Genomic DNA, 15,616 nt, shown 5'->3' with positions numbered 1-15,616 from the left:
TGTAAGTTTGTTCAGCCCGTTCTCATCCTAGGGCGTCATATATTGACGCTTTTGACATTTCGTCTACATCGAACGCACATGGCACCCTTTAGCGTCAATATGAGACGCAGATAGAAATGGGCCAGAAGGCGCCTCCTAGCGGTCTAACCCTAACCCTACACCAGACCTAAACCTACCCATAACCTAACAAAGCTCTGTGCGTCTCATATTGACGCTAAAGGGTGCCATGTGCGTTCGATGTAGACGAAATGTCAAAAGCGTCAGTATTGTTACACATTTGTAAGTATGGTTTTACAAATGACACCACTTTATTACACCACTAGATTTAGTCATCTTGTTGAGATGACACTGTTCACATTTTCTTTGTTTGTTGGTCTGTGTTTTTGTTTTAGGCAAAGACAAACCGATGTAAGTTCATGCTATTCCACACATGGGAAAACTTGTGTGATAAACGCAGGCCTTTCATTTAAGAGGCTTTTTAAATATATGACTGAACTTTCTCTTTTTGACAAACCAGTATTTCATATTATATTACATTATACTTAATATTATATTAAGTTAATGTCCGCAGAATTGTTTATTTCAACGTCCCGCTTAACGTTAAAGATTATAGTTTGTTTTCAGTTGTTATCACCATCTTCTTTGACTCAAATAAAGGTAATATATGTGCTAAAAGTCTTTGTAATTTTTGCTCTTCTGCAACATAATCGTTATACAGGGTTTATGTAGGGCTGTAGTACTCGAGTCCTTGTCTTGGACTCGACAAAGGTGGTCTTGACTGTAACAGCCCAAGGTTTATTTGTGCACAAAAGTAAATTCAAGAGGTCAATTTATTACGAAAGATTGTAAGGCTTATAGGAAAAGAGAAAATTAGCCATAAAGAATACAGAAATCCTCTCTCCTGGTCTATTGTGAAAGTTTCGATACAGTATGTAAAATGATATTTTTCCACTAATCGATGATCCGCGTTACATTTAGTTTCTTTGTTTTGTAGTTTGTAAAGACTCTCTGAGCGTGGTCAAACATGTTCATAGGAATAATGAAAACATGAACAAATACCGCATTTTGAGAATTAAATGTCAGTCCTTCTACATGACACTGCTTGAGACTAAACAAATGAAATTTCTTTTAGGACATCTTTCTGGTCTATCTACGCTGTGGGATCGCAAGACACAACGACCCAACATGAAAAGTGAGTTATGCCGTTTATTTTGTTACCTATTCAACCATTACACTTCAAACTTTTCAAACTATTACACTTAAAACTGCACTTCACCGAACAGTCATAGATACACAGTTCTTTTGTGTTTGTCTCTAAACAACTGTTAAGTAAACGAACTACAGTTGATAAGTAGTAATTTTAAGTGAAAGGTGCAATGTTTCTGTCCATGCCAATACTTTGACACCAGTGTTTTAGGCGTCTGTCTTTTAGGTTTGATCCAAAAAACAGACGGTGTGTTTTATGTCTTAATATTTTGTTCTCCTTTTTTTTCTCTTTTTTTTTTAATGAAAACATGCAGTTTTTGTTCACATCAGCATAGTACCAAAATATTTTAGTATATCATAAATTTCAATAGTTAGCTAGCAAATGCAAGTGAACTGTTTATTACTGTGATAATTTACAGTTATATGTGAAACAAGCTCAATCACATCAGAGTTGAATTGGAACAGTTATTGTCACGCATGTTTAACAGTGCTAGTGTTCTTGGCCTCAAAGTTCACACAAGGCACAACGTTTTCATTGTGATGCGTTTCATTCTTCCAAAGTTCCATTGCTTCAAAGTTTAATTGTAGCATGTAACAGTTTGGAGACATTTTTTTTTTTATTGTATTTTTATGATACTTTGGTTTTGTGTGCACTTTTCCTGAAACTGTTTTAGAAACTGTTAACCGTGTGTGGGTGTGTGTGTGGGTGTGTAACACTTTGAAAAACAACTGTTTCCTCTAATCTGCTGTAATTTTAGTGAGCTCTAGGTGTTCTCGGCTTCTCTTTGTTCAAATAAGACAATGCTCCCATGAATTTTGGGGTGGATATAGAATGCAGCACAAGGAACTCTTATATATTTAATGTAATAAAACATCTATGTAATGTTTTTAAAAACACCGTAAAACAAAGGTGTGAAGACATCTTTCTATCAGAGACCTTCACAATCTATGATGTAAAACAAAATACAGTGCATCAGAGTACAAGGATTTACCAGCAAATTACTGTAATCACTTTTGTTTGAAGAAAAAAAAAAAAACTGGTTAATCTCACTAAGTGTGATGTTTTATGAAGGTGTCGCATCCTTAGAGCATTGCAACCCTGGATGTTTCTCACCTACAGCCCAGCCTCCTAAATTTGGTATTTAAATATGATTTAGGATAGTAATTAAGACTCTAGTGTTACAATGCTACTCCAAAAACTCCTGAAAACATCTAGAGTGATGTGTGTAACACCAACAAGAACAGCAACAGATGAACAGGACTGAACAGTTAACAAGCTTAAACAGATGATGACCTTCACTATCCACTCCAGAAAATTAGTTTGACAAAGTTTCTACGTGAAGATGAAGATATTGTGAAACAAGACTTTCCGATGTCTGATGATCGTGTAGGAAGATTTGTGTTTGACAAGGGGACACACACACAGTCAAACTCTACGCTATGGAACCTTACGAAGATTATACATCGAATGTGGTTATCTGCTTTTGACTGCCATAGACTAGCCGTTTTACTACACCAAAAAAAAAAAAAGAAGATTTTATTGGTATTAGTGAAAAATAAAAATAAAATTGGTACTTTTTTCAACTGGGATGGCACCACACCAGATGTGTGATACGTGTCAAAGCAGCGTTAAGTCTGACTCTGGTCACGTTCATACACACCAGAATGCTGCAAAATGAGTCTATATTTTCAGTGGAGCGACATACACACCGTTTTCTCAACAATAGACAAAGCTGTTAAAGTTGAGTTTCATTTATTTTGAGCATTGCTAAATGATAGATTAGTATTTAATCATGGTGATGGGTGTGAATATGTATTGAATAGGGCCATGTTACAGCAAACCTGAAGATTTGTTCATTGTACACTATGATATTGTTATGTATTGAGTTGCTTCTGTTTCTATTACTTGTCCCCATCTCTGTGTTCTATATGTTTAATTGTTTCTTGTTTAATAAAACTGTGATTGGATCCAATTTCCATTGCTTCTAAGCATTTCTATGATACAGACTTGATCATGTTTTATTCAGATTGTGGAATACTGTTTAAAAGTGTTTGTATATAAAACACATGCTTGTCACATCAGGCCATGAACTTGTCAGGCTTCTGACCGCATCCATTTCATTTTTGAGATTTGTTACACGTTTGGTTTCCTCCGCACAACCGTTATTCTAATCACATGCACCATCGATAATAATTTAAATGTTTTTCAAAATATACAAACACTTGAAGGAGTTATCTTGAATCCCTGAAGAAGACTTTGAATTACAGAGAAAAGCACATTGTTTTTATATCAAGTGAAGTGTGTGAAAGCTGTTGCTCTGTCGCTGGTGGAAACAATATCCAAAGAGGAAGTTGTAGTCTTCAACTTAGAAACTACAACCCCAAATCAGAAAAAGTTGGGACACTGTACACATTGTGAATAAAAACAGAATACAATAATGTGGAAGTTTCAAATTTCAATATTTTATTCAGAATACAACATAGATGACATATCACATGTTTAAACTGAGAAAATGTATCATTTTAAGGGAAAAATAAGTTGATTTTAAATTTCATGGCATCAACACATCTCAAAAAAGTTGGGAAAAGGCCATGTTTACCACTGTGTGGCATCCCCTCTTCTTTTTATAACAGTCTGCAAACGTCTGGGGACTGAGGAGACAAGTTGCTCAAGTTTAGGAATAGGAATGTTGTCCCATTCTTGTCTAATACAGGCTTCTAGTTGTTCAACTGTGTTAGGTCTTCTTTGTTGCATCTTCCTGTTTATGATGCACCAAATGTTTCTATGGGTGAAAGATCTGGACTGCAGGCTGGCCATTTCAGTACCCGGATCCTTCTTCTACACAGCCATGATATTGTAATTGATGCAGTATATGGTCTGGCATTGTCATGATGGAAAATGCAAGGTCTTGCCTGAAAGAGACGACGTCTGGATGGGAGCATACGTTGTTCTAGAACTTGGATATACCTTTCAGCATTGATGGTGCCTTTCCAGATGTGTAAGCTGCCCATGCCACACGCACTCATGCAACCCCATACCATCAGAGATGCAGGCTTCTGAACTGAGCGCTGATAACAACTTGGGTTGTCCTTGTCCTCTTTAGTCTGGATGACATGGCATCCCAGTTTTCCAAAAAGAACTTCAAATTTTGATTCGTCTGAACACAGAACAGTTTTCCACTTTGCCACAGTCCATTTTAAATGAATGGTATTTGTGATTGACTCTCTTTTGGAGCCTGTCTCTAGAGGCCAGTCGATGAATTGCAGTTTTAGTCACCTTGTTGGTTAGAGACCAGGGCCCGTATCCCTAAAGATTCTGAGAATCCTCTCAGAGAGCTCCTAACTTAACCTAAAAATTCCTTGCCAGGAGTTTTAGCTTAGAAGTGATTCCAGAACATTTTCAGTGAACTCTGAGCAAGGAATGGATGGAAAATCCTATCTTAGTGAGGAGGTGTGGTTGACCCCGTTGCTAGGTATGAGTCATCATTTCAAAAGCCGTGATTGGTTGATCCTACAAGTTTGATGAAAATGAACTTTTGGTGATAATGAGCAAAGGATGTACCCTCAAATCAATAAAAATAATTATACACTCTAATCTTATGCAGACTGTAATTGTAAATAATATTTCACATTCAAGAAAATATCTGGAAAATGAATAGTAAGCTGTAGGGGTTATAGCCTAACATTAGAATCTAAAATATGTGAAAACTTAAGCTCATTACACCCTGTTCAAATAATGATTCGTGTCTTATTTGCTCATATTAATATCTTAGCTGGCATATTTTGTACTTTCACTCCCATATGGACCCCATTGAAAACAAGATGGCCTATCTCAAGGGGCTGTCCTTAAGTAGAAATTGCAACGTTACAACTCAGTGTGGTCTTAACGAGGGTAACACGGCTCAGCTTTTATCAATGTCTGTGATTGCTGGCTGGTCTATTTATGAAGGCTTGTTAACAAATATCCTACAAACACAGAAAATGGAGAAAAAAAGGAATTGCAAGCCGAACTGGACTGAGGAGCAAGATTTGTTGAACTCCTAAGCCACTAAAAGTCCTCTTCCCTGCTCTTAGCAGATCTCGCCTTAGGAGCCCTTTTAAGCGCTAGGAATCTTGAGGAATAGCTTTTATATTAACTGGGATTTTCGTGTCACTTTTAGGGGAAATTCTAAGAAAACGTCATGACTCTGAGAATTTTCTTAGAATTTGGCCGCTAGGAGCCACTTTTTGCACAAAAATTCTTTAGGGATACGGGCCCAGAAGGTTACCGCTTAGTGTAATCATGATGGTTATTGTAGTTCTAGACTAAAACATTCATTTACTCACTTGCACAAAAACAGATTCAGTGTTTCTCAAAATAAATAAAAAATGAAATGCAAATCACAATATTACGCAAACCTGCAATAATTAAATAAAAATATACTTTATGTACTTAATCTCACTTTATGAACCAATGTTTTTGCAGCTGACCTTCGATGATCCAGTTCGACCATCCTAATAAGCAAAAAGGAAATAATTTAACTTCACATTTGTGTTTCATTTTTTTATTTTTTATTGCTGGAATAAGAGTCTTAAACTTTCTTCTCCTGCATCTTATTCTTCTGCGTTCCAGAACAGCAGCACAGCTGAAATGTTTGTTTGACTTGCGCCCTCTACTGTACAGGAGTGAATTTGCATTTCCTTCAGCCTACTATGGCTTATTCATTTTACTTATGGTGAGAAAGGGCCTTTACATTTGCCAAAAATAGAACTTTAGTTTTTTTGTTAATAAAAAACAAGCAAGCAAGCCCAGCCCAGGTGAGAAAAAGTAACCACAAAAGTAATATAAAGCAATACTTTTAAAAAAAGTAACGCAATTAGTTACTTTTTTAGGGAGTAATGCAATGTTGAAGCATGCAATCAATTAAATAGTTTACTTTTCAGTGTTTAGATGTTCTCTTCTGAGAAAAACGCTTTTGTTTTACCCAATGCAGGTGTCAGTTGTTATATGCCAGCCAATGGAGAGACGACGACCATAGTGACGAACCCCAGCGTCCCCGTGGACATCTCGCTCAACCTGCTGAAGAGAGAGATGGCCCTCGGAGGTGATCAATGACACGTACACCACTGAATGCTTTATTGACCTGTTTACAGTACCATCATTTCTTTTCTGTCCTGTGGTTAGGTTTTGTAGTTTCTGCTTTTCTATCTATGGATATAAATATAAATATAAATATATGAAACTTTCTCACAGGTACATTGCCTGATGCTAAAAGACCTCGCACAATGCACGGGACATTAATAATGAAGGACAATGTAAGTCAACATAGCTCTTTAGGTTGGTTTTCATCATTTATTTGACTAATGTGAGGTTTTGGATGACAATAATTCCCTGTTTTCTGAATATATGTGTGTGTGTGTGTGTGTGTGTGTGTGTGTGTGTGTAGAGTCTGCGGCTGGTTTCTCCAGAGCAGGCTCTCAAAGAGCTAGGCCTCAGTGAACATCAGCTGCGCTTCACCTGCCGCGTCCAGCTCCACGACCCCCACAGTGACACCGACACACTCGGCCGAATCTACACACACCTCAAGAGGTCAGCAAACAATACCACACACACACAATTTCCTTTTGCTAAATTGATGCAGCTAATTATGCCCCCCTCTATGGGTGTAATTATGCATATTATACCCATATGCAACAGGGTTATTATTGTTAAATAAAATGAAAACTTTTTTTTTATTGTGAATTGAAATAAAGTAAAATATAAATATTAAATTAAACAAAAATTTGAAATAAGGTGAAATAAGTTTAAAAAAAATTACTAACTGGAAATAAATAAAAACTACAACTGAACTAAATCTAAAAGTAAAATTAAATCAAAATAAAAAAATCAAAATAAAACCTAAGTAAATAGTAATATAAAAATGTAATAAAAATGACAAAACACAAAAAATTACTAAAAACTAAACTAAATTTGAATGTTAGAAAGTAAACTGAAAATGTAAAAATAAATGCTATTTCAAAATATTAATAAAACTATAAATAATACTAAAATAACACTGGTATGTAAATTCTGTAATGAAGAACTTTAAAACTTTCAGAAAAGTCCGTCTTGAAGGTCATGTGTTTCCAAGTCTACAGTCGGTGTGGGATGTTACACTCAGAATTTAGCACCTAGAGCTTAGGTGAGATATCTTAAGAAGTTTTTACTTCAGAGGGCATCACTGAGTCATTTGTGTCGTGATTTAAAAATTATTCATATAAACGGGTCTTCAGACTGCAGCTAAATTGGTCACAAATGCAACAAAACAATGTTATTTTTTCAGTTATGCCCAATGATAGATAGATAGATAGATAGATAGATAGATAGATAGATAGATAGATAGATAGATAGATAGATAGATAGATAGATAGATAGATAGATAGATAGATAGATAGATAGATAGATAGATAGTTTACTACTATTTTTGTAAGTCTTGATGCTTGGTTCATCACGTACAGGGTCATTGCACACAAACGCTTGCCCTCAGTAAACAAGGCTGTTACCACTCTAGCCACAGTGTAAATGTCAGCGCATGTGGACAAATACTGAATGAGGTTTGAAATACTGAAATACACAAACCTCGTTCAGTATTTGTCCTCATGTGCTGACATTTACACGTCAAGTCTTTTTTTCCATGATCTCTTTCAGTGTATTGAAAAGTTACAGCATCCAGCACGTCCCAGATGGCACCGTCATAGTGGAATCCATCGTTATTAAAGTGACGTCCTCGGCCGAGGAGCCCAACCTCAAAGCCATTCTGCTGTCTTGGAGCTATCAGGTGAATACCCTTACGAAAAAGAAGTATACTTAAAGTTCATTTTATGAAGTATACTTAAGTAATGTTCAAGTATATTTTTAAGTATACATTATGTAGTAAGTATACTAATGTCAATATGTACTAGTAAACTTGTAAGTGTACTATTTTAATACCGCTTGGGACTAAATTGGCCCACTTTTAGTACATAAAAGTATATGTTTAAGTGTACTATAAGTGTAACAGTAGTAAACTTTAAGTGCACAACTAGTTCATAATTACGTTTCTCATTTGTACTGCAAGTGAACTTATGGGTATACTAGTAGTTTACTATTTTAATACTTGTAGCAACTTTGAAGTATACTCTCAGTAAACTACTAGTCTAGTAGTTTTATACTACAAGTTTTCTTTAAGTGAACTTAACATCATACTTATAGTTTACCATTTATATATTATTTTTGCTCTTTTAGTGTACTCTCAGTAAACTACTAGTAGTTTTATACTGCAAGTATACTTGCAAGTTTTCTTTTAGTGTACTCTCAGTAAACTACTAGTTTAGTAGTTTTATACTGCAAATTTTCTTTAAGTGAACTATTATACTTATAGTTTACTATTTATATATATTTTTTGCACTTGCAGTAGGCCTATACTACTATGTTCAAATGTTATTTTTATATTTATACTTGAAAAATACCATTAACTGTACTTTAATTTTAAAAACATTTTATTAGCTTCATGCATCCTTTTTTATGAACACTTGAATGTTGGTAAGTTTCATAAATAAAGTCAACATTTTAAACAAAAAAGATGAGAAAATCTATTTTTTGTCAAAGACTACGCCTTGATCAGATTCAGAAACGTGATCAAACACAGATGGAGTAGATTGAGTCCAACACCCCCAAAGCTTCAGTCATTTTCTCTTCATGGGTTACGCTTCATTTCATTTGGAAACATTAAGCAGTTTTGATTTACAAGTTGTTTAATGTTTGATGACCACATTATTTTACATTTGAGTGAGCAATCTTCTATCACTTGTTTCAGCTTCTTCTTCTCCTGTGTTTTGATCCAGAGATTCTGTACTAGAAGATGTGTCATAGGAAAATTGGAAAATTCAGTCAATGGTGGGGAAAGAGTGAAGTAGAATTAAAGTAAATTCCTATGTATACACTACCAGACTAGCCTACCCAAAAATTCAGATACACAGAATTAGAAACATATCTGTTTTATATCAATATTTTAATCAATATTTTCAAACAATGTAAGTTTCATAAGACTGTATATGAAAAACTATAAAAAAGTATATTTAATAGGCTACTCGATCAAAAGAGTTAGCACAACTACAAGCCAAGTATACTTTGAATAATTAAACTCGATCAAAAGATTGAGTACAAGTATATATGGGCCAAATATACTTGGACTTTTCTCTCAGTATAAGTCAAGTACACTTAAGTGTAATTAAGTATATTTCTGAGAAGTACATAAAGTATATTTTTGAGAAGTATATAAAATGTAGACTGAAAGTATGCTTTCTTCTTTTTAGTTGAAAAGAAGTATACTAATAGAACACTTGAATAAACTTATTTTTCGTAAGGGAATTATTATCGCTGTGTACAAGATCAGGTTCAGTTCCATGCTTATTTTATTTACTCTATAAGCTATTCCACTAGAAAGCTTGTTACTATATAAACTTGAACATGTTAGTTTATAAGACAGTGTGTAATATTATGGGGTTTTTTTTTTAAAGTATTTAATAAGCTACTCAATCAAAATAGTAAACACAAGTACAAGCCAAGAATACTTAATTATACTTTTAAGTATATCTCGATCAACAAGTAGAGGCCAAATAAACTTAAGACTTTTCTGTCAGTATAAGTCAACTTGAATGGAATTTGAAGTATATTTCTGAGAAGTACATAAAAAGTAGACTGAAAGTATACTTTCTTATTTTTTAGTTTAAAAGAAGTATACTAATAGCACACTTGAATAAACTTATTTTCCGTAAGGGTAATCATCTCCACTGATGCCCTTCCTAATTTAATAGGGGTTATATTGTGTTCAACTTTAACCACTTAATTTTAAAGGTGAGCAATAATATAACCTCTATGCGTGGTCATACAGTCGGTCTAGTGGAATTTACAGCATCTCGCAGCCCACGAGGGAAAGTTTTTGCCCTTATGTTTCCAAACAAGCACGGGTTGCATTCAGGGCCGGGTATCGCCAGCTCACAACACAAACCTATCACAATAAATGTCACCATCTATTATGCGGTAGTTCATCACGATTGAAACGGCCACAAATGCTGGAGAGAAAGTGTCAAAGTGATGTCATCTTCTCGCATGGTTCACTTCACCTTCTCCAATATATTGCGTCTTATAGAAACACCTCCAACCGCAACAAACGCTTATACAGACCTGTTTTTTTCATTCATTTGATTTTATTCAGCATTAAATTGATCAAAAGTGACATTAAAGACATTTGCAATGCTAAAACATCTTTCTATTCATTTAAGAATCCTGGGAAAAGTGTGAAATGTGTCTCAGCAAATCATCATATTAGAATGATTTGTGAAGGATCATGTGACACTGAAGACTGAAGTAATGAAGCTGAAAATTCAGCTTTGCATTACAGGAATAAATTACATTGTATACTATATTAAAATAGGAAGTGGTTGCTATGAAGTGTAATATATTTTCTTAGTGCGCACAACTTGTGCGGCACAAGAGACTTCTTTTAAAAAACCCAAACCTTTGAACCTACAGTCTATGCTTTGAACACATATTAATTAGTGCTGTCAAATCGATAAATCATAAATCATTATAAATCACCATTAATCGCATCTAACATAAACGTGGGTGTGTGTGTGTGTATATATATATATATATATATATATATATATATATATATATATATATATACACACATGCATACTGTATATATTTATTATATGGCTTGGCTGCACAGGCGTAACTATCGGTAAGCAGGGTAAGCGGTTGCTTACGGGCCCGGACCAATCAGGGGCCCGCCCGCGTTACTGGAATATTGATTGACAGCCGGGTCCCCCATCGCATTTTACTACTTTTAGTCTGATCGCATTTTAATTTTTTGCGAATTGATTTGAATAAATATTGACAACAACATATTTGACTGATCATTAAATAAATGTTTGAAACGAACAATGATGAATTTGGTGTAATTTGTTTCGAATTGGGACTGGGGAATCCCCGGGTGCCCCCGGGCAAAACAGTAAAAAACGTTGAACTTGAGACAGATATGGAGTCGTCAAATTTTAAACACAAAAGTGGCTTTCAAAAGCGCAAACGAAAAGAGGAATTTGATAAATTAATTAATAAATTACCAATAATAGTAAGCTTCTTTAAAAAGATGACACAGGGGGAGATCGAGATTGAGATGGAGCAAGATAGTGAAGCGAGTAAAGCACCTGAAGCGATTGAGAATGCCCGTGCGCGCTATCTGGATCTTAATGATATGATCGACAACTTCGCACAGAGGAAAGCCCGGAAAATGCAGCTATAATGTAAGTGAGCATCTTTTTTTATGTATTTGGACATAGGCCTATGTATAGCAGTGACAGTAACAGTAACAATGTGTTATTATGGTGCGCCGTCACCAGCAGTTTTTTTTTTGGTGCGCGTAGCGTTATCACGTGTTGTAGTAGGGGGGCCGCTTTGATAATCCTGCTTAAGGGCCCGGTGTTGGCTCGTTACGCCACTGCTTGGCTGAATTCCAATGTAGAATACGGTCTGTTAGTTCTTGATAACAGACCGCTGCTAAGTATTACAGTCTACAGTCTATGTACACACCGTTGCCATGAAAAACAGAGCGTTGCTATGGACGCATAAAAATGATATATTTAACCATATCTTTAGCATTTCTCATCCAAACAACGTCAAACTTGGCACTGCACTTACTCATGCCCGTAGCGAGACACCTGTCGAGTTTGAAATCCATCGGACTAACGGTTTGAGAGATATGTGGTTAACAGACATACACACACACAGACAGACAGACACAGACACACAGACAGACAGACGTTTCTGTAATTTATAGATAGATGAACTCCTTTTTAAATCAATATTTTGTGTCAAATTATTGATTTATTTGGTAGGTAGCCATGTAATAATGGCTCCGCTTTGCGCCGGGGTTGTATTCGCTATAACAACCGCCTCACTCTACATTATCCCTTACATATACACACACACACACAAACACACACACACACACACATGCATATATTCACAAACTTTTATGTTAGATGCGATTAATCGATTTGAAAGCAATAATAGTAATATACCATACTAAGTTATTGAATAACTTATCTCTTATTCTAATTTATATACTGTTATTCATACAATAATATTTTTTGATGGAGTTATTTAGATTTTACATGTTAAGTTTTGAAATTTTAACCTGTTTGTCATAGTGTTTAAAACTATCTTTGTCTTCCTCAGGATGAAGAATTGGGCAGTTTCTTGTCTACGCTGTTGAAGAAAGGTCTGCCTTCCTGAATGGTGATACTGATTTGACGTTTGTCTTTGTTTGAAAATAATAATAAAGAATTTTTTTTAAGTGAAATTCAGAAGACTGTCATTTGTGAAAAAATATATTTATTTCTTGAATTTGAAACAAAAATACAGTCTTTTCTTTCGGGGGAAACTGGTATGTGCTGTTCCAGTGGTGATATAGATATGTACATCTACTTATATTTGCAATAGTTCAATGAAATGAAATGAGACATGCAGATATTTACACAAAATATTACTAAACGCTAAAATCGCATAAACCACTGACTCAACTAGGGATCAGCCTCGATGGCGAGATCATTTAAAAATGGCCAAATATTAGCCATTAATGAGTTATTTTGCTGTTATGTAATAAAAATGCAGTCATTCTTGTTTGTTTTTGCATTGCATCAGTACAAAACCTGACTCCAGTTACATCAAGTCACATAGGAGTCACCTTGTCTTGCCTCTGTTCAATCTTACATGGTAGACGGCACTTAAAACAAATAGCCTCAGTCAGAATAAAGCCTTCAGAAGCTTAAAAACCCTTGGAAATGGAATAAACGCCCTTTTTCTTATTCAGCCTCAGTCTTTTGAACCTCCACTTGTAGTGTCCGGTGGCAAAGTAGTACAATATCGGGTCCAGGAGGCTGTTTAGACTGACCAGAGCCATGGTCACCCTACGGAGGATGTACATCAAGTCATCATGTTCGTCCTGTCTCAAGCGGGACAGGAGATACACTAGATGCATGACATGATAAGGCAGGAAACACAGAACAGTGATGGCCAGGATGGCGTAGATGACCCTCCGTGCCCCGCGGGCCGTGGAGTTGTTGATCCGGGCGATGCGGCGGGCCACGATGGGGTAACACACCAGGATAACCACAGAAGGCACAAGGGACCCAAAAATGAGACTGCATATGCTGTAGGGTGCCAAGTCGTCCCAGTCTTTTGAAGTGAAGTTCTCAAAGCACATGTTCTCTTTAGATGACAATGGACACGTTAGCATGAAGGCCATAATGGCCGACCCAGAGACCAACCACACGGCGGCGCTCACCAGTGCTGGGAGACTCGTGTTGCGGAGCCTCAGGTAGGTGTGAGGGTGGACGGTGGCGATGTAGCGGTCCACACAGATGCAGGTCATGAAGGTGATGCTGATGTAGATGTTGGCGAAGAAGACCGTGCCGGTGATGCGACACATGGCAACGCCAAATATCCATTTGCTGTCGTTCAGATGGTAGTGGATGCGAAACGGCAAGGCGAAAATGAAAAGCGTGTCGGCCACCGCCAGGTTAATGATGTATATGTTTGATGGAGATTTCTGTTTGATTTTAAATATGAAGTAGTACAAAGCTCCGACATTTCCTATCAGTCCAAAAAACAAGACCAGGCTGTACACCGGTGTGAAGAGGTAGCGCTGGAAAGGCAAAAACTTTAAGGTGTCGTCTTCCATGATGTCGTGTTCCTTGGGTTAATAAGGTTGTTGGATTTTAGAGATTTGCTCACATCAACTCTTTATATGACTTCCTAGAATTGAAATAAATGAATTACTGTTCATTGTTTTGGGAACTAGTCTGATTTTCATTTCCCCATCAGGATGGAGGTAAAAGTCTCTTTTTGTTCTCTAAAAGTCTCTTTTTGTTGTTTTTGTTCTCTTTCTGTTGTGAAAAAGAAATTGAAAAAGTAAATTAGTGGCATTGATCACTTGACTTACTGAAGCTCTTTGAAACATCTAGAAGAACATCGGGGCCAATTGCATAAACTTAACCACTGTGTTAAAACTGTGTCTTAAGAGCTAGTTTGAATAACTAGCAGAAAACCAAGGGGCACGAGTTGTACTTTTCCATTTCAAATTAGACTGATCTATCTTTTCATGTTACTGACATTAAAAAGTTAGGACCAGTCTTGAAGAAAAATTTAGATGACTAACTTTAAGCCCAGTCTAAACTTACTTCATTTCTGTTTAAGTGCTGCTATTATTATCTTAACACACATATTGTTCACGTTTTGTGGCTATACTTTTGATTTCCAGTAACGTGAAGTGACTCACTTTTTAAGAGGTTAACATTTTGAGGTAACCAACATTATGATGCAAGTGCTGTTGATTGAGATTAACTTGCACTAAACATGGGATATTTAACTTTAAAAGAAATTCCGTTCTTAAATCCATGTTCGTTTCTCAATTCAACTTTTCACTCAAATTTTTATGCTAATTTATAAAATGTAAAAATGTAAAAATTAGGCAGAAATGCAAATAGGCATATACCACACACAAAAAAATAATCTTTTGACATGTACTTACAAGACTTGAAGGAGTTATCTTGAATCCTTGAAGAAGACTTTGAATTACAGAGAAAAGCACATTGTTTTTATATCAAGTGAAGTGTGTGAAAGCTGTTGCTCTGTCGCTGGTGGAAACTTACTCTGAAATGTGGTCTGATGCAGTGATGAGAAAAGACAGACAGGAAATCGAGAAAGTGCAGCCTCCCCCGGTGTTTTGAGGGCGACGTGGGGGACATGCAGATGTGGAAATTATGCATTTATTGTTCCACCCTTACTGTATCTGAGTGTCTAGATATTTCTGAGGTTCCTGTGTTGAAATAAATGAGTCACCTTTGACATTGAAGGGGGGTCTAACAGAGTTAATGTACACAGAGATGAGCAGAAATATATGTGAAAATGTATTTAAAATAAACATACAAAAAACCTTATTAAAAAATGATCAAAATAAAATACTAAACCGTTTTTGTGGATACTCTGTATTTGACAGTTTAGCTGTGAAGAATGCTGCCTGTCAGTGTGCAAAGTGAATTTGAGTTCTTTTTCATGGCATATTGCACTTTGAATAACTCTTTTTAACATCAAGCATTGTATGTCCCTTGTTTGTCCATGTTCCTTTACCGCTCTAACTTGTAAATAACTCATACCCACTAAAAGCGGCATGGATATATTTGCATACCGCAATACACGATATAGAAAAAGTTGAATGATTCACACTTGTGTGAAATGAATGAAACACCATGATGTACATATATCGTCTATCACCCAGTCCTAGCAAACAGTATTATTTTTAGAGTTAGTTCACCCAAAAATGTAAAATCTGTCATTAATTACTCA

At 35.9% G+C, this 15,616-nt stretch overlaps 2 protein-coding genes across 3 annotated transcripts; one reads left to right on the top strand and one right to left on the bottom strand.

The window, feature by feature from the left end:
- The first annotated feature begins 225 nt into the window (after positions 1–225).
- On the top strand, positions 226–12,566 carry LOC311073638 (integrator complex subunit 11-like). The gene is made up of 7 exons (XM_084099543.1): positions 226–279; positions 1,133–1,192; positions 6,180–6,290; positions 6,440–6,501; positions 6,633–6,775; positions 7,874–8,003; positions 12,449–12,566. Exons 2-7 carry the CDS (start codon positions 1,186–1,188, stop codon positions 12,503–12,505), a joined length of 510 nt encoding a protein of 169 aa, XP_083955669.1. The 5' UTR covers positions 226–279; positions 1,133–1,185; the 3' UTR covers positions 12,506–12,566.
- A 21-nt stretch (positions 12,567–12,587) lies between these two features.
- On the bottom strand, positions 12,588–14,930 carry LOC311073637 (uracil nucleotide/cysteinyl leukotriene receptor-like). 2 transcript variants are annotated; one of them, XM_084099541.1, is made up of 2 exons: positions 14,802–14,930; positions 12,588–14,157 (listed from the first exon to the last, which is right to left on the bottom strand). In XM_084099541.1, the coding sequence occupies exon 2, from the start codon at positions 13,950–13,952 to the stop codon at positions 13,038–13,040; it is 915 nt and encodes a 304-aa protein (XP_083955667.1). In that variant the 5' UTR covers positions 13,953–14,157; positions 14,802–14,930; the 3' UTR covers positions 12,588–13,037. The 2 variants fall into 2 exon arrangements, with proteins under 2 accessions (XP_083955667.1, XP_083955668.1); XM_084099542.1 differs by having other exon boundaries at positions 12,588–14,026; positions 14,802–14,925.
- Between the last annotated feature and the right edge of the window lie 686 nt (positions 14,931–15,616).

The sequence above is a fragment of the Abramis brama genome, assembly GCF_963993115.1.
Source record: "Abramis brama genome assembly, chromosome: 22".
Classification (NCBI taxonomy): Eukaryota; Metazoa; Chordata; class Actinopteri; order Cypriniformes; family Leuciscidae; genus Abramis; species Abramis brama.
Note: the sequence above shows the minus strand (reverse complement) of the source record. Positions and strands in the feature narration are given on the sequence as shown.